This window comes from Carassius auratus, unplaced genomic scaffold (genome assembly GCF_003368295.1).
Source record: "Carassius auratus strain Wakin unplaced genomic scaffold, ASM336829v1 scaf_tig00047130, whole genome shotgun sequence".
In the NCBI taxonomy this organism is placed as follows: domain Eukaryota; kingdom Metazoa; phylum Chordata; class Actinopteri; order Cypriniformes; family Cyprinidae; genus Carassius; species Carassius auratus.
The window spans coordinates 1-20,000 of record NW_020527014.1 but is presented as its reverse complement, the minus strand read 5'-3'; the positions used below and the strand labels follow the sequence as shown (position 1 = coordinate 20,000).

The 20,000-nt window shown below is 44.5% G+C and overlaps 2 protein-coding genes and 1 pseudogene across 7 annotated transcripts in view; all 3 read right to left on the bottom strand.

The window, feature by feature from the left end:
• The window catches only part of LOC113088778 (tyrosine-protein kinase JAK2-like), an 18,206-nt gene extending 8,358 nt beyond the window's left edge, over positions 1-9,848 (bottom strand). The window contains exons 1-7 of one of the 6 annotated variants that reach the window (XM_026255830.1): positions 9,659-9,848; positions 3,419-3,490; positions 3,208-3,311; positions 2,902-3,114; positions 797-920; positions 611-728; positions 1-47 (exon numbers count right to left, since the gene is read on the bottom strand). The exon at positions 1-47 is cut by the window's left edge and continues 99 nt beyond it. In XM_026255830.1, coding sequence (XP_026111615.1) covers positions 1-47; positions 611-728; positions 797-920; positions 2,902-3,103 — 491 coding nt within the window. In that variant the 5' untranslated portion in view covers positions 3,104-3,114; positions 3,208-3,311; positions 3,419-3,490; positions 9,659-9,848. The remainder of the gene's footprint in view (positions 48-610; positions 729-796; positions 921-2,901; positions 3,115-3,207; positions 3,312-3,418; positions 3,491-9,658) is intronic. The other 5 variants (XM_026255827.1, XM_026255831.1, XM_026255829.1 and 2 more) reach the window with 5 other exon arrangements.
• Positions 9,849-11,212: 1,364 nt separating this feature from the next.
• LOC113088781 (stAR-related lipid transfer protein 4) lies at positions 11,213-17,363 on the bottom strand. Its single transcript, XM_026255835.1, has 4 exons — positions 17,157-17,363; positions 16,758-16,884; positions 16,421-16,535; positions 11,213-11,658 (listed from the first exon to the last, which is right to left on the bottom strand). Exons 1-4 carry the CDS (start codon positions 17,330-17,332, stop codon positions 11,435-11,437), a joined length of 642 nt encoding a protein of 213 aa, XP_026111620.1. The 5' UTR covers positions 17,333-17,363; the 3' UTR covers positions 11,213-11,434.
• A 744-nt stretch (positions 17,364-18,107) lies between these two features.
• Positions 18,108-19,764, bottom strand: LOC113088782 (DTW domain-containing protein 2-like; annotated as a pseudogene).
• Positions 19,765-20,000: the final 236 nt, after the last annotated feature.

Below are 20,000 nucleotides of genomic sequence, written 5' to 3'. Positions count from 1 at the left end.
AGGCTGATGGGAACGCTGACCGCACCGCTCAGGAAATCTGACCTCCACTGAGAGACGGACAGGATCAGATGAAGCAGAGTTCACACAGCTGAACACTCTCAGATGGAGATTTGCAGAATAAATAATGTGTGACAGTGTAAAGTGTTGCTGCTCGTGCTAAAAACACAGTTAAATATAACTCTGTCGTGTGATCTGGACGGAGAAAAACACGATTCGTAGCTTTGTCCCACTGAGCCCTGACCCTGACCCTGACCCTGAGGAGATGTTGAACATGGACCCTGGCTCTGTGATGTGTGTTAATATGAGACGACATATTTAATAAGCTTAGGGAAAAAATGACCATTTATAAACAGTGGGAAGTGACGTCTGTTTTCTTCATCGTTCCAGTCACAGAGCACTTTATTTTGAGAGAACTTCTGTTACTTCGTCCAGATTGGGGGAATTGGAATGTTTACTCAAATCTTTTATTATATAAATTCATTTTTTGCATTCAAAAAGTAGATTTTTGTTTGTATATGCTCTCAGTTATAATTACAGTGGAATCAGCAAAGACGAGCTTTACAAGTCATATATTTGACCCAGTTCATCGCGTCAGTCACACGCTCCTCACCTGAGCAAACAGGTACGCCGCGGTGATGTCATCGAGCACAGGTGTCTCCGAGCTCTTAGAGACGCCGAACCTGCGAGCCGCACTCGAGCCGCTGCCGTACCAGCCCGGGAAATAAAACCTGAGACGGAGAGGGTTTAGAGTCACCTGCCAATCCCAGCATGCACCAGTGCTGCTGCTGATCCTCACCTGATCCTGAACAGCAGCGTCTCATTGGCCGAGGCCTCGATCTTGAGGATGTGATTGGGTGGAAGCCACACTCGGTCTCGCTCTCTCATGAGTCCAAACAGACTGCAGTACGGAGGACTGACACCTGTCAATCATTCACAGCAAACATCAGGAGGCTGCGTGACCTCTGACCTCATGCACTCGGTCTGTGTGTGTGTGTGTGTGTGTGTGTGTGTGTGTGTGTGTGTGTGTGTGTGCGGCAGCTGCTGCAGCAGCATTAAAGGCGGAACTGCATGAAAAGAGGAAGTAAACGAGGGTGGGTCCTGCACGCACACACTCTATCTCTCTCAAGCCCTTAACACTCAGATGGGTAAACAGGAAGTGGTAAAAGTGGGAACAGGAAGTTGGCCAGCTGACAGCATCACTCGAGTCTCAGTAACAGGTCAGTGTCCTGACGTCACTCATCACAGCTGCGCCGATCAGACACGGTCTCAGAGAATGAGATTCTGACACTGCATCGCTCCGTGATCATTCGTGATGATTCGTGATGAGCGTGCGGCCGTGTTCAGGGTATGACTGGAGTCACAGTAAAACTCTTCAGACTGAACTGAACTGGTTAGGGCTAGTTTCTGTGAAGCACTAATGTAAAGATGTCACTAATGAAAACTCTGCATGGGCAGATCTACCGGGGATCTAGATTTATCCCAGGATTAAATATAAATGTTGGAATGCAGATTTTAGCAGCTGTGCTTTAATGTGAGGACATGATAAAAGATGCATGTATCACGGCAGCACGTCTCTTACGATATAAACCCAGCTTCAGGAGACTCAGGAACAGAAGAGCAGCGCTTCACCAACACAGGCTCTGCTTTCAGTTATTAGATACTCAGTGATTTTCCATTATTTTGACTTGCGTCCTGTGTGAATATTTGTGTTGCTGTAACCCGTTTGATCGAAGCCTAGCTTTCAGTGCAGATTGAAGACGGCGTTCCTGTAAATGACGCATTAAGAGACTGATTTCATTCAGATGGATCGGACCCTGACGACTGCTGTTTGAGGCTTTAACTTGTTTTTAATTGCATTATAAGTGTTTTATAGCTGATATACTATAGATTAAGCATATGTGATTGAACGCTTGTTTGCTCACAGTCCTCACCCTAAGAATAATGTTCTCGATCCGCCTGATGAGCTGAAAGATTTCCTCATGCTGATTTCACAACAGGTTTAAGTCAGTCGCACTAATACACCACACTGACCAACAGAAGCTGCTCGGTTTGACCGTGACTTGTGTTTCGGCTGCGCTTCGTCTCTACACCACTGTACGGACGGATCTCTTCTGATAGATCTGTGACACACCTTACCCACGGTCACTAACAGCTGTAGCTAATCACCCTCATGATCTCACTCTGAACACACATCGGTTCTGTGTGCGTCTGCTTTTCTGAAGATACCAGCAGTTACTCACAATTACCTGGACAATATTTATGAATATATATGTATTTCTTTAGATGAGTAATGACAGATCATCTGGTATGAAGTCCCCTCTCTCTCACACACACACACACACACACACACACACAGTATAGACATGTGAATTCTGTTAAAAACCCCACGGTTTCCTCCTGCCCTCTTAAGTGTGTATGACTCTCTTCTTCAGAAGATTTATATTAAAAACGGTCCTGACATTGAATGTGTGATAATAATAATAATCAATAGTCCAAAAGAAGTCTAATGAACTCTGCCAATCCATCATTAGAAGTGCTCGGGGGGGTGAATAAAGGCCTGCTGAAGCGAATCAATGCGCTTGTGTAAGAAAAACATGAAAAAAGTTTTAAAGATGGATTTTTTCTTACACGAACACACAGATTCACCCCCCCGAGCCATGCGAGGCACTGTTTCTGATGGATTTATGCACTTTATTGGACTTCTATTGGACTATTGAACATCACCACCCATTCACTGCCATTATAAAGCTTGTAAGAGCCTGGACATTTTTAAATCTTTCTCTGATTGGATTCGACTGAAAGAAGAAAGTCATACACACCCTTGAGGGCGAGTAAATCGTGGGGTCATTTTCATTTTCGGGTGAACGGTTCCTTTGATCAGTGTTAACTGCTTTGACTCACTGCACTCCTTGGCGGCGCTGATGCACAGCTCTTCGGTCACGTATTCTCCGGGCGGATAGATGAGCGCGCTCTCCTCGTCTCTGCAGCTGTACAGATGAACCTGCAGGGCGGCGCCACTCGCCCGCTTCTCTGAAGCCCCGTCACCGCTCACACCAGATGCGTTCGCACACGGCTCCATGCTAACAAACGCTGTTAAAGCCATTTATATCTCACCTGAAGAGAGACAGACACCGTTTACTATCAAACACACACTGCTTTATTGGAGAAGATGATCAATTTAATCTTTTTAAACATAACTTCACTAACACAAACCCTGCATTTAGCCTCAGCTTAGGCTCAGTTTTTAGTCGCTTTGGATAAAAGCATCTGTTAAGCTGTGTTGATGTCCTTTTAAACCCTTAAGACTTCCTCTGTGAACACATAAAAGACGTTTAGCAGAATGATCAACAGCTGGAAAACAAGAACAACATAAATACATTTAATCATGTAGCAGATGCTTTTATCCAAAGCGACTTACAAATGAGAGAAGCAGTCAGATCAGCGAGAGAACAACAACAGTACACAAGTGCCATGACGAGTCTCCGTTAGTCTAGCACAGAACACAGAGACAGGCTGGTTTATGTCTTAATATATGAAAGACAAGAAAAGTCCTAGTATTAGCTGGTTAAGTGCTGGCGAGAAAGTCTCAACCAGGTGAAAAGATGCTTGACGTCTGTGTTTTAAATGAATGTAAAAGCAGATAAGTGAGTGAAACCATGATCATCAGTGAAGAAAGATCATTATATGACTGTCACAGGTGATTTAATGTGTTTCTGGAGCATGACGCCCTGATCTCTATCGGTCTTTACTGGATGATGAAGAGTGAAATAAACATCCTGCTCAACTCTTCTCACGACCACAGACTCGACATCTGACGTCTCTATTCTGTGTCACTTTGTGTTCAACTATGAGCTGGTAAAGGTGTGAAAGAAAGAAAGAAAGCAAAAGAAAAAAAAACAAACAAACAGTGGAGAAAGAAAAAGAAAGAAGAAAAAAAACAAACAATGGAGAAAGAAAAAGAAAGAAAGAAGAAAAAAAAAAACAAACAATGGAGAAAGAAAGCAAGAGATGTGTTTATCGTGTCTCAGTTATAGCAGTGCTGGGAAACTTGCTTTTAAAAGTAATATAAAGTCATATTCTGGGCGTTTAAAGGCCGTTTCACAGCAGAAGTGAAGTGAACAAGCCTCAGTCTCACAGACAGAAACTTACTAATGTTACTTCATCTGATAAAGTAACTCTGATGTTGTTGTAAATTGTTACTTTCCTAGTTACTTGACAAAAGTAATCTGATTACATGACTCGGTACAAGTTACTTGTAATGTGTTACACTCCCAACACTGGCCTTCAGTTTAACTGCTCGTCTCACAGCGATGCTTTCAATGGTTCTGACTTTTCTGAGACACACACACACACACACACACACGTGTGTGATAAATGAAAAGGCAAGGAGCAGAAAATGACGCTAAAATAAGCATGTTTGTGGAGTGTGACAGTGGCTTTCACTCTCATGTAGTTCATGTTAAACTTGTTCTCGGCTGATCTGTAGAGTAATGAACCTTCTGAGAGTCAGTGGAGCTCCACAGCGACTGTAACGAGACTCTGGGGATCAATGCAGCAAACAAACACGAGACTCGGACCATCAGACGTCCTGACATCCGTCTGAACATGGACACGGTCAGAGAGAGTCACTATAGTCCACTAACACAGAACGCTCTGCTATCTGACTCCCAAACGAAGACGAGTCCATCTCTGAACAATTACAGTTCATTACTTAACCAGGGCTTGAAATAGTTGAGGCCACAACAGCAGAGCGTATGGAAATTCACACGCATCGTAACGAGACGCTGATCTCACGTCTGCTTCTGTGGTCAAACACATCAGAAAGAGGAAATGAAAACATCAGAGTGTGAATAATATTAAAGTGAGCGTGATTTAATTGTGTGTGTGTGTGTGTGTGTGTGTGTGATTGACAGTCACTGCTCTCTTGGGATTTTCCTGAAGAGTTAATGATGTGTTTCCATTAAAGCTGCAGTTAAACAGACGGAGACTAGTTATTCCAACAAGACACAGACATTTTGATTTTAAAAAATAAGCCCTTAAATACAAACTAGACTGTTTTTTTGAGAGATTATTATTTTCTTTTTGTTGTAGCGATCACTCAAACGTGGAGCTCAAACGCATATAATAACATGACAGTGATATGTAACGGCGGTAGGGCACTGAACAGTGAAGTTGAAGTTTATTCAACTTTAAATTCATCTCTATTCGGTTCGTTAATTTCACGTGGAGTGTGTCTTCACACACAGACGGACGTTAATAGACGACTGTAACATTATATATCTCTGTTAATAATACTGTTTAATATGTACTATTTTGGAATCATGGCAGAATATCTTGTGATGCAGAATATCTGATGCTTATTATCATCATCTCGTCAGAGCTTCAGTGGTGTTTCATACACTCAGGGTTAAAGGATCACCAGAAGCTCATAGTGCAGCATCTGTCCTCGTTCAGAAGTGGAGCAGGTTTCCGTCCGCTCTGAGGTGTGAACACGATTAGATCCGAATGAGTCATTTAAACACCATCTGATCTGACATGATTCACTGCTGCGTGTTATAATGAAGACAAGCACACGCAAGAGCAGACGTGTTCCTCAAATCAGCCATGGTCAAATCTAAATGAAAACATTCTAATTCACAGCTGTTTGTTATTAATATATGTTCATGTCTGTGCGTATCTAAATCAAGTAATCCTGGACTTGAGACACGCAGCTGTAAACACAGTCTGCAGACAGGAAGGAAAAGATACACATTTAAGAGAAATGAGCCGCAGTCCTCATGAAATCCTTCTATTGTTCTTGTGTTTCTAACGTTACATCACAGCAGAATGAAGGTCAAACTGCTAAACTGCTTTTCTTAACTTTCTGATCACAACAAAATGACACACAGTCCCATGAAGGCAGACTGACGCAGACGAGGACATTATCAGGAGGAGCTCAGGGCTGTTATCTGCAGAAGAACACAGCTGCTCTTAGAGATACAGAAACACTTCTGAGTCCTTCCTGCTCTAGCAACCACCAAAACAAACTGCCATCCTTCTACAGACAGAAACAGCGGATCCAGAAGAAGTGCTCAGACAGAAACAGTGGATCCAGAAGAAGTGCTCAGACAGAAACAGTGGATCCAGAAGAAGTGCTCAGACAGAAACAGTGGATCCAGATGAAGATTTCAGACAGAAACAGCGGATCCAGAAGATCTCAAACAGAAACAGCGGATCCAGAAGAAGATTTCAGACAGAAACAGCGGATCCAGATGAAGATTTCAGACAGAAACAGCGGTTCCAGATGAAGATTTCAGACAGAATGAGCGGATCCAGAAGAAGAAGATTTCAGACAGAAACAGCGGATCCAGATGAAGATTTCAGACAGAAACAGCGGATCCAGAAGAAGATTTCAGACAGAAACAGCGGATCCAGTTGAAGATTTCAGACAGAAACAGCGGTTCCAGATGAAGATTTCAGACAGAATGAGCGGATCCAGAAGAAGAAGATTTCAGACAGAAACAGCGGATCCAGAAGAAGTGCTCAGACAGAAACAGTGGATCCAGATGAAGATTTCAGACAGAAACAGCGGATCCAGAAGATCTCAAACAGAAACAGCGGATCCAGAAGAAGATTTCAGACAGAAACAGCGGATCCAGATGAAGATTTCAGACAGAAACAGCGGTTCCAGATGAAGATTTCAGACAGAATGAGCGGATCCAGAAGAAGAAGATTTCAGACAGAAACAGCGGATCCAGATGAAGATTTCAGACAGAAACAGCGGATCCAGAAGAAGATTTCAGACAGAAACAGCGGATCCAGAAGAAGTGCTCAGACAGAAACAGTGGATCCAGATGAAGATTTCAGACAGAAACAGCGGATCCAGAAGATCTCAAACAGAAACAGCGGATCCAGAAGAAGATTTCAGACAGAAACAGCGGATCCAGATGAAGATTTCAGACAGAAACAGCGGTTCCAGATGAAGATTTCAGACAGAATGAGCGGATCCAGAAGAAGAAGATTTCAGACAGAAACAGCGGATCCAGATGAAGATTTCAGACAGAAACAGCGGATCCAGAAGAAGATTTCAGACAGAAACAGCGGATCCAGTTGAAGATTTCAGACAGAAACAGCGGTTCCAGATGAAGATTTCAGACAGAAACAGCGGATCCAGAAGAAGATTTCAGACAGAAACAGCGGATCCAGATGAAGATTTCAGACAGAAACAGCGGATCCAGAAGAAGATTTCAGACAGAAACAGCGGATCCAGAATAAGATTTCAGACAGAAACAGCGGTTCCAGAAGAAGATTTCAGACAGAATGAGCGGATCCAGAAGAAGAAGATTTCAGACAGAAACAGCGGATCCAGAAGAAGATTTCAGACAGAAACAGCAGTTCCAGAAGAAGATTTCAGACAGAAACAGCGGATCCAGAAGAAGATTTCAGACAGAAACAGCGGATCCAGATGAAGATTTCAGACAGAAACAGCGGATCCAGAAGAAGATTTCAGACAGAAACAGCGGATCCAGAATAAGATTTCAGACAGAAACAGCGGTTCCAGAAGAAGATTTCAGACAGAATGAGCGGATCCAGAAGAAGAAGATTTCAGACAGAAACAGCGGATCCAGAAGAAGATTTCAGACAGAAACAGCAGTTCCAGAAGAAGATTTCAGACAGAAACAGCGGATCCAGAAGATCTCAAACAGAAACAGCTGATCCAGATGAAGATTTCAGACAGAAACAGCGGATCCAGAATAAGATTTCAGACAGAAACAGCGGATCCAGATGAAGATTTCAGACAGAATGAGCGGATCCAGAAGAAGAAGATTTCAGACAGAAACAGCGGATCCAGAAGAAGATTTCAGACAGAAACAGCGGATCCAGAAGAAGATTTCAGACAGAAACAGCGGATCCAGATGAAGATTTCAGACAGAAACAGCGGTTCCAGAAGAAGAAGATTTCAGACAGAATGAGCGGATCCAGAAGAAGAAGATTTCAGACAGAAACAGCGGATCCAGAAGAAGATTTCAGACAGAAACAGCGGATCCAGAATAAGATTTCAGACAGAAACAGCGGTTCCAGAAGAAGATTTCAGACAGAAACAGCGGATCCAGAAGATCTCAAACAGAAACAGCTGATCCAGATGAAGATTTCAGACAGAAACAGCGGATCCAGAATAAGATTTCAGACAGAAACAGCGGTTCCAGATGAAGATTTCAGACAGAAACAGCGGATCCAGAAGAAGATCTCAAACAGAAACAGCTGATCCAGATGAAGATCTCAGACAGAAACAGCGGTTCCAGATGAAGATTTCAGACAGAAACAGCGGATCCAGAAGAAGATTTCAGACAGAAACAGCGGATCCAGAAGAAGATTTCAGACAGAAACAGCGGATCCAGATGAAGATTTCAGACAGAAACAGCGGATCCAGAAGAAGATTTCAGACAGAAACAGCGGATCCAGAAGAAGATTTCAGACAGAAACAGCGGATCCAGAAGAAGATTTCAGACAGAAACAGCGGATCCAGAAGAAGATTTCAGACAGAAACAGCGGATCCAGAAGAAGATTTCAGACAGAAACAGCGGATCCAGAAGAAGATTTCAGACAGAAACAGCGGATCCAGAAGAAGATTTCAGACAGAAACAGCGGATCCAGAAGAAGAGCTCAGACAGAATGAGCGGATCCAGAAGATGATCTCAGACAGAATGAGCGGATCCAGAAGAAGAGCTCAGACAGAATGAGCGGATCCAGAAGAAGATCTCAGACAGAATGAGCGGATCCAGAAGAAGAGCGGATCCAGAAGATCTCAGACAAATACAGCTGATCCAGATGAAGATTTCAGACAGAAACAGCGGATCCAGAAGATGATTTCAGACAGAAACAGCGGATCCAGAAGAAGAGCTCAGACAGAAACAGCGGATCCAGAAGAAGAGCTCAGACAAATACAGCTGATCCAGATGAAGATTTCAGACAGAAACAGCGGATCCAGAAGAAGAGCTCAGACAAATACAGCTGATCCAGATGAAGATTTCAGACAGAAACAGCGGATCCAGAAGATGAGCTCAGACAGAATGAGCGGATCCAGAAGATGATCTCAGACAGAATCAGCTGATCCAGAAGAAGGGTTAAGACAGAATCAGCTGATCCAGAAGATGATCTCAGACAGAATGAGCGGATCCAGAAGAAGAACTCAGACAGAATGAGCGGATCCAGAAAAAGATCTCAGACAGAATGAGCGGATCTAGAAGAAGATCTCAGACAGAATCAGCTGATCCAGAAGAAGGGTTAAGACAGAATCAGCTGATCCAGAAGATGATCTCACAGATCTGAATAATGGAGCTCAGACTCACCTCCAGAGAAGACATCCTGCGAGTCTCTCACTGAGTTCTGCTGCTGAGAGAGAGTTAAGACTCTTGTCAAAGTCAGACCACAGACATGTGTGAAGCTGGAAACATTCAGCGGTCGCTGAGTCGAGAAGAAGAGCTTCACAACAGACGAAGAGTTCAATCAAACGAGAAACAGGCCACACGTGTGAAAGATGAGGGGAAAACCCTCCAGATTCAAAGCGAAACAGAAATAGGATCTTAAAGCACAAACACACACACCTCCCGTCGAGCTCAAACATCTCAACTGTCTTTAATATCTCGCGTGTTTGTGTTCATTTATTAAAGTTACTCACTCGGCTGATTCTGTTGTCATGTAGACCCGAGCCGAGCCGCATCACCGGATCTCTCTGAACCCGCGTCCGCAGCTGTCAGACTCACATAGTTACGTCCCCGGAGCGCGTTAGAAGCGGCACAAGAGCCGAACTTCATCTGCGATCCGGATCCACACGGACACTTCTCAGCTGCCGCGCGCACGCACGAACGCAACTGCGTCGGTGGGCGGGGCTTCCGCTTCAGCGTCATCGCATATTAACGACTTAAAGGGACATCACTGTATTTTTATTTACACTAAAATTTTTAATTCTGTTGAATTTTTATTATCAAACGGAACCCTCTATTTGACATAGTCTAGCTAACACATAAATTCACATTTGGCTTAATTTTCCCTTTTTTTATTATGCAGTGTCTATGGGCATGTTTGTTCTCAAAATTAATTTGTCAAGCAATCTTTTTCATTTTTACAGCACTTTATACAGGACGAATTCATGACAACGCGTCTTCACGAAGATAAACAGCAGAATCCGTGATGGTGCTTTGACACAATCTGTCCTGTACAAAACATTATATACATAAAGGTCATGATTAATTAATTTCATGAGCAGACATTATTTCTCACTCTGCAGGACCATTTAAATTAAATAACACCCTTTAACGACAATGCAGCACCTGAAATTCACATGCTTTGTTCCTCAATGATGGAGTGACTTTGCAAAATTCATCGGAACTTCTTTACCACTTTAAAGGGTTGACTCGAGAACATGTCAATCTACTGTTCGTTCTGTGTGTTCATCTTCAGTTCTCTCTTCACAGCAGTTCAGTCAATGTACTGTTTGAGTAAATGCATTACTCCGGGATATTGGTTTGTTTGAACTCAGAGGGAGTGTCAGCCATATTAAAAAAAGTTAACAGCTTAAGTCATTTGTTGATTAATGTGTATTGGAGATGCTAACCATTAGAACCATTCAGTTCGATTTGGTGAACTGGTTCAAAAAGATCCGGTTACATCGAATGATTCGTGCGCAAACCGGATATCACAAACTGCTTTGTTTTGAACTCTCTCATAACAGACATGGAAGAGAAGACAAAGCTGAATAAAGTCGTAGGTTTTGCTATTTTAGGACAAAAATTTATTTTCGATGCTTCAAAATATTCTAACTGACCCTCTGATGTCACATGGACTACTTTGATGATGTTTTTCTTATCTTTCTGGACATGGACAGTAGACCGTACACACAGCTTCAATGGAGGGACTGAGAGCTCTCGGACTAAATCTAAAATATCTTAAACTGTGTTCTGAAGATGAACGGAGGTCTTACGGATCTTATGAGTCATTAATGACATAATTTTCTTTTCTGGGTGAACTATCCCTTTAAAGCACAGACCCTGTTCCTATTCTGTCTGTAGGACACTATTTAATTTAATAAGAATTAAGCACTCAGTCCCTTTATGCTGTAACTTATAAATATTTCATTCATATAAAGACAATAAACACACATAAATCTGTCCAACAGTTACATCTATGTGAAATACTAAGCTGATTTTTGTGTCTCCTAAAGAGAAAGAAATAATGATAACGAATAAGAGAAATTTATAAGATTAAAAAACACGAAAAAACAATATCAATGTTTACAATTTTACATAATGTTATGAAAAACAATTACACTGGTTTTAATCACATTAAACCAAAAACAAACAAAACATGCAATAATAAATTAATGTGCTATGGTGATGATTATTTACAAAATCACATGTATGTGAGGAGCAGTAAAGGTGAGGCTCGTTAGAGTTTATCAGATCTTCAGAGCTCTTCTCAGATCAGTGAAGAAGTTGACCAGACCGCTGGCCATAGCTGTGTCCACCGCCGCCTGCGGCAGCATTCCCCTCAGATCCGTCTGGATGTATCCGGTCAGTACACTGAGCTCCGAGTCCTGCGCCGGCACACAGAACCAGCCACATGGGTGATTGAATCCTCGAACCAGCCCTGCTCTCTGCTCCTCATGATCCACGCTCACACCTGAAGAACACGAGCACAGTCAACACTTTAGATCCACGCTCACACCTGAAGAACACAAGCACAGTCAACACTTTAGATCCACGCTCACACCTGAAGAACACGAGCACAGTCAACACTTTAGCGTCACGCTCACACCTGAAGAACACGAGCACAGTCAACACTTTAGATCCACGCTCACACCTGAAGAACACGAGCACAGTCAACACTTTAGATCCACGCTCACACCTGAAGAACACGAGCACAGTCAACACTTTAGATCCACGCTCACACCTGAAGAACACGAGCACAATCAACACTTTAGATCCACGCTCACACCTGAAGAACACGAGCACAGTCAACACTTTAGCGTCACGCTCACACCTGAAGAACACGAGCACAGTCAACACTTTAGATCCACGCTCACACCTGAAGAACACGAGCACAGTCAACACTTTAGATCCACGCTCACACCTGAAGAACACGAGCACAGTCAACACTTTAGATCCACGCTCACACCTGAAGAACACGAGCACAGTCAACACTTTAGAGTCACGCTCACACCTGAAGAACACGAGCACAGTCAACACTTTAGATCCACGCTCACACCTGAAGAACACGAGCACAGTCAACACTTTAGAGTCACACTCACACCTGAAGAACACGAGCACAGTCAACACTTTAGATCCACGCTCACACCTGAAGAACACGAGCACAGTCAACACTTTAGATCCACGCTCACACCTGAAGAACACGAGCACAGTCAACACTTTAGAGTCACACTCACACCTGAAGAACACGAGCACAGTCAACACTTTAGATCCACGCTCACACCTGAAGAACACGAGCACAGTCAACACTTTAGATCCACGCTCACACCTGAAGAACACGAGCACAGTCAACACTTTAGAGTCACACTCACACCTGAAGAACACGAGCACAGTCAACACTTTAGATCCACGCTCACACCTGAAGAACACGAGCACAGTCAACACTTTAGATCCACGCTCACACCTGAAGAACACGAGCACAGTCAACACTTTAGATCCACGCTCACACCTGAAGAACACGAGCACAGTCAACACTTTAGATCCACGCTCACACCTGAAGAACACGAGCACAGTCAACACTTTAGAGTCACGCTCACACCTGAAGAACACGAGCACAGTCAACACTTTAGATCCACGCTCACACCTGAAGAACACGAGCACAGTCAACACTTTAGATCCACGCTCACACCTGAAGAACACGAGCACAGTCAACACTTTAGATCCACGCTCACACCTGAAGAACACGAGCACAGTCAACACTTTAGAGTCACGCTCACACCTGAAGAACACGAGCACAGTCAACACTTTAGATCCACGCTCACACCTGAAGAACACGAGCACAGTCAACACTTTAGAGTCACACTCACACCTGAAGAACACGAGCACAGTCAACACTTTAGATCCACGCTCACACCTGAAGAACACGAGCACAGTCAACACTTTAGATCCACGCTCACACCTGAAGAACACGAGCACAGTCAACACTTTAGAGTCACACTCACACCTGAAGAACACGAGCACAGTCAACACTTTTAGATCCACGCTCACACCTGAAGAACACGAGCACAGTCAACACTTTAGATCCACGCTCACACCTGAAGAACACGAGCACAGTCAACACTTTAGAGTCACACTCACACCTGAAGAACACGAGCACAGTCAACACTTTAGATCCACGCTCACACCTGAAGAACACGAGCACAGTCAACACTTTAGATCCACGCTCACACCTGAAGAACACGAGCACAGTCAACACTTTAGAGTCACGCTCACACCTGAAGAACACGAGCACAGTCAACACTTTAGAGTCACGCTCACACCTGAAGAACACGAGCACAGTCAACACTTTAGAGTCACGCTCACACCTGAAGAACACGAGCACAGTCAACACTTTAGAGTCACACTCACACCTGAAGAACACGAGCACAGTCAACACTTTAGATCCACGCTCACACCTGAAGAACACGAGCACAGTCAACACTTTAGAGTCACGCTCACACCTGAAGAACACGAGCACAGTCAACACTTTAGATCCACGCTCACACCTGAAGAACACGAGCACAGTCAACACTTTAGAGTCACGCTCACACCTGAAGAACACGAGCACAGTCAACACTTTAGAGTCACACTCACACCTGAAGAACACGAGCACAGTCAACACTTTAGAGTCACTCTCACACCTGAAGAACACGAGCACAGTCAACACTTTAGATCCACGCTCACACCTGAAGAACACGAGCACAGTCAACACTTTAGCGTCACGCTCACACCTGAAGAACACGAGCACAGTCAACACTTTAGATCCACGCTCACACCTGAAGAACACGAGCACAGTCAACACTTTAGAGTCACGCTCACACCTGAAGAACACGAGCACAGTCAACACTTTAGATCCACGCTCACACCTGAAGAACACGAGCACAGTCAACACTTTAGATCCACGCTCACACCTGAAGAACACGAGCACAGTCAACACTTTAGATCCACGCTCACACCTGAAGAACACGAGCACAGTCAACACTTTAGATCCACGCTCACACCTGAAGAACACGAGCACAGTCAACACTTTAGATCCACGCTCACACCTGAAGAACACGAGCACAGTCAACACTTTAGATCCACGCTCACACCTGAAGAACACGAGCACAGTCAACACTTTAGATCCACGCTCACACCTGAAGAACACGAGCAGTCAACACTTTAGATCCACGCTCACACCTGAAGAACACGAGCACAGTCAACACTTTAGATCCACGCTCACACCTGAAGAACACGAGCACAGTCAACACTTTAGAGTCACGCTCACACCTGAAGAACACGAGCACAGTCAACACTTTAGATCCACGCTCACACCTGAAGAACACGAGCACAGTCAACACTTTAGAGTCACTCTCACACCTGAAGAACACGAGCACAGTCAACACTTTAGAGTCACTCTCACACCTGAAGAACACGAGCACAGTCAACACTTTAGAGTCACACTCACACCTGAAGAACACGAGCACAGTCAACACTTTAGAGTCACTCTCACACCTGAAGAACACGAGCACAGTCAACACTTTAGATCCACGCTCCACACCTGAAGAACACGAGCACAGTCAACACTTTAGAGTCACTCTCACACCTGAAGAACACGAGCACAGTCAACACTTTAGATCCACGCTCACACCTGAAGAACACGAGCACAGTCAACACTTTAGATCCACGCTCACACCTGAAGAACACGAGCACAGTCAACACTTTAGAGTCACGCTCACACCTGAAGAACACGAGCACAGTCAAGACTTTAGAGTCACGCTCACACCTGAAGAACACGAGCACAGTCAACACTTTAGATCCACGCTCACACCTGAAGAACACGAGCACAGTCAACACTTTAGATCCAAGCTCACACCTGAAGAACACGAGCACAGTCAACACTTTAGATCCACGCTCACACCTGAAGAACACGAGCAGTCAACACTTTAGATCCACGCTCACACCTGAAGAACACGAGCACAGTCAACACTTTAGATCCACGCTCACACCTGAAGAACACGAGCACAGTCAACACTTTAGATCCACGCTCACACCTGAAGAACACGAGCACAGTCAACACTTTAGCGTCACGCTCACACCTGAAGAACACGAGCACAGTCAACACTTTAGATCCACGCTCACACCTGAAGAACACGAGCACAGTCAACACTTTAGATCCACGCTCACACCTGAAGAACACGAGCACAGTCAACACTTTAGATCCACGCTCACACCTGAAGAACACGAGCACAGTCAACACTTTAGATCCACGCTCACACCTGAAGAACACGAGCACAGTCAACACTTTAGATCCACGCTCACACCTGAAGAACACGAGCACAGTCAACACTTTAGATCCACGCTCACACCTGAAGAACACGAGCACAGTCAACACTTTAGATCCACGCTCACACCTGAAGAACACGAGCACAGTCAACACTTTAGCGTCACGCTCACACCTGAAGAACACGAGCACAGTCAACACTTTAGATCCACGCTCACACCTGAAGAACACGAGCACAGTCAACACTTTAGAGCCACGCTCACACCTGAAGAACACGAGCCACAGTCAACACTTTAGATCCACGCTCACACCTGAAGAACACGAGCACAGTCAAGAAATTCACAATTGATTCAACACACGGGACATAGCAGCAGTCCGAAACTGATGTCATGGTCTCCGGGGTCTCCAGGAAAAACACAATTCTACACATTAAAAATGTAAAAATATGTTATTAGAGCTGGTATGTGTAATTTAAGGTAATGGATTAAGTTACAGAGTAGAATTTTTGTCAAGTAATCAGAAATGGACTACATTTTGTAAGTAAATCTACGCAGCTCTGTATGTGATCTACTTGACTTTACTGCAACGCTCCAATTAATAAAGATTTTCTAATTCAGCTGAGAGACCACAGCAATCTTCGGTTGGTCTGTGGATTCATGTGATATATATTCACAGGTCAGAGAATGCAGTGAAACTCACATGAGCTGCATTTACTGTCTCCTGCATTCAGGGAAGTTTATGGAACGAGATATGTAGTGTGACCGGCCCTTAAGATTCGCTTTCTCACATGACCTGGACCCAGATCAGTCAGTTCACACCAACAGATGATGAGCAGATGTGTTATGATCTGTCCTCCAGTGGCTTTAATTGAGCTAAACAGCTGATGTGTCAGACAAATGATGTGTTCTCAGCCCTGTATTCGTGAGCGACTGACCGCAGGACAGCAGGCCGCGCTGATATTCGCTGGTGCAGGAGAAATCCACGAACTCTCGAGGAGAGATGATGTTCCACAGCTGCCCTGCGGTGGTGTATTTCACCACACAACAGCCCTGAAAAACACACACCAGGACTTTCAGTTCCTTTAGTCCAGCCGTTTACTTGTCATGTGCACATAAACACGACTTTATAATATGTTTAACCCTAAATACACTTCAGTTAATCTAATCAGAGATTCTAGATGATGTCGACAGGATTGTGAATCTCGTTATCACTGAACATTAACCTGCTTTCATAACCCAGTTGTACATTAACGTGTCTCCGCAGACGTTCACCTGGTCTAGTGTTTGCAGGATCTCCAGTGAAGTGATCATACTGTCCCATTCCAGTCTGCGGGCTCCGGGACGGATGAAGTCCATGATCCGCTCCGGATTCTCTGCTACGGTTCCTTCAGCTTTATATCTGCAAGAACACAACCAGAAGCAGTCGCTTAAACTCAAGATGTGAAGACTACCTTTAACTAGTTTGACTTAGTCTTACTTCTCACATTCAAATTACACCAATCTACTTTATTATATATATATATATATATATATATATATATATATATATATATATATATAATATATATATATATATGCGCATTAAAAAAGTTACGACAAACTTTTAAGAAAAAAAAACAGATAACTAACTTGTTTTAAGTAGTTTGTGTATTAATGAAGGTTAAAACTCACAGAAATCCGCCGAACTCCTGCGAAGGTTTCCTCCATACAGTCACATCCTTCTGAAAGAGCCAAACAAGAAGAACCGACGAGATTACGGTGTTAGAAACGATTCCGTTTAAACGGGACATAAGTGACTGATTGAACCGAACTGACGGATTTCTTCGCGATGCTCCACTGAGATTCATTCAGACCGTGAAACGATTCGAGCGTCTCGCGCAGCTCCACAGAACCGACGTGTGACAACATCTGAAGACAGACGTAAGAACTGGAATTATCATGTTATTAAAATAATAGACTTCGTCATTTATGAACACGTATATTACAGCATAAATTATTATTAATGCAATAGTTATCTGTCTGGTTGGATGACAACTATGTAAAATCGCTTTAAATACAGTCAAGAATAGTTCTTAATATTTACAAATGATCAGAAAGCATCTAAAAAAATCACAAACAGCTGATCTGAGAATGCAAAAATAATAGTAAATATGATCATGTACCGTGTCGGCGAATATTCGCTCAGATGAAGGTGATTCTGGCGTTTCATCGCGTGTCGAGTTCTCGTTTCGTGTTGGACAGCCAATCAGAAGCTTCGGTTCCGCCTTAAATGTATTTGCCCTCTTTTGATTGGTCAAAGGCCAGCTAGAGGCCAAGTATAGGTCTCTGCAGGAAAGTAATGGGACTTACCAGATCAGGGTGTTTTCACACCATGATACCTGATTGGTTGACGTAATAGTGACGTTAGGTTTAGGGGTGGGGTTGGGTAAGGGGCTCATTTAGATTGCATGATTTAGAAACACCAGCAGTTTGAAAAACACCCACATGGTGATAAACGCCCACTTTTGTTCTGCAGAGAGGGCGCTCAGGGTCGCGAGCTGATTGGCTGTTTAACTCTCGGATGTTATTCGGTCAGTCTCTTCAGCTGCGTTACAGTGTTCAGACACCAGAGGGCGCAAAAACTCACACATTAACCTCTTTAATTCGACAAACAAGAATAAAATCAGTCATTCAAATAAACATATTACAATAGAATGAAGAGATGAAGCTTCATCCACACAGAAGGCTCGTGTCAGTATTGCTCTGAATTTAAAAACTGAATCTCAGTGCTGCAGAAGAATCTGAAAAATATGCAGAGGTCTCATATATCCTGGTTGGTGAGGAGTTTCTGCATCCTGCGAATCTTGCGCTTGTTTTTGGGCATGGTCTTGTTATACTGTCCGTTTTTGATGAGATGTTCTTTGCTGTGGTGAATCTGAGCACCGTGTTGCAGCTGAAAGGAGCACAGAGCCTGAAGAGGTTTGAGAAGAACCTGCGAGAAACATCTCATCAGTATCAGATCCATCACACAGACTCCTGTACACACACCTCTTGGACCCTGTGGTTCTTCCTCTGTGTGTGTGTGTGTGTGTGTGTGAGAGAGAGAGAGAGTGAGTGTGTGTGTGTGTGAGAGTCTCTGTGAGACTCATCACTCTGCTCAGTGTTCTGTCCTCCTGTACACACACCTCCTGGACCCTGTGGTTCTTCTGTGTGTGAGTGTGTGTGTGCGAGAGAGTGAGTGAGTGTGTGTGTGAGTGTGTGTGTGTGTGTGTGTGTGTGAGAGAGAGAGAGAGAGTCTCTGTGAGACTCATCACTCTGCTCAGTGTTCTGTCCTCCTGTACACACACCTCCTGACCCTGTGGTTCTTCTGTGTGTGAGTGTGTGTGTGCGAGAGAGTGAGTGAGTGTGTGTGTGTGTGTGTGTGTGTGAGAGAGAGAGAGAGTCTCTGTGAGACTCATCACTCTGCTCTGTGTTCTGTACACACACCTCCTGGATGCTGTGGTTCTTCTCCATGATGGAGAGCGCCGCGGGCCGCACACTCCAGGGTGGACACACACATGTTGGTGGGCTGTGTGCGGATCACGTAGTGACTGGAGGGTGCGCTGCGGAGCTGAACCTGTCAGGAGCACAACACTGCCTTCACATCACTGACGACAGATCTCAGATCAGACACTGAATGCAGGTGTGTGGACGCACCTGTCTGGGCAGCTGCAGCAGTGCGTTCCTCAGGAACATGTCTTTGGCCTGACTCCAGGTGCCGTCGATCAGGATCACGCTGTGGGCCGTCGTGGTGAGATCAGTGCTCAGATCCTCCAGATCCTCCGCTCCGTCTCCGGGGTACAGCAGCAGTGTGTGAGCGTCTTTACACACGGGCCGCCAGCTCCGGATATCTGACACAAAAACACCAGCAACAACACGTGAAGGCCATCGCAACACAGCAGACACTTCAGCCACGTGCTCACGCCAGTCACCTCTCTTCAGAGAAACGCCTCCCGATGAAAACCCTGCACTTTCCCGGCGGGAGACACGCTGCCAGGAGCGGAACCGTGCGCAGAACCCGACTCTCCTGCAGGAAGAAGAACACTCACTGATCTGACGCAGCAGGAACGCCACACGCAGCTCTGAGAGGATGCACACAAACCTCAGCCGGATGCTGCACGATGTAGAGACACGTGGAGACGTCGAGAGGACACGCCGGGAGATACGGACACAGACACACCTTCAGCGGACGACTGCAGAGACACAAGACACACGGAGGAGATCTGATCCTGTCTGATGTGATGCGCAGGAAAAAACACATACTGTGATCACAAAACAAGATTCATTCCCACAGCGTCTTTATTCATGTCAGGATTGACCGACTCAGTCCTTCACTGTAGTTAAATCAAATGGAGGAACGAATGAATAAATCATAGCCATGATTAACCAGCAGTGGGAACTAGTTCTTGACTGGGGCTCCGTAGCTTCCAGAACCAGATCTTTTGTCCCGTCCATCTCTGGGGTCATCAGTGTAAATCACTATTATATCAACAGTGG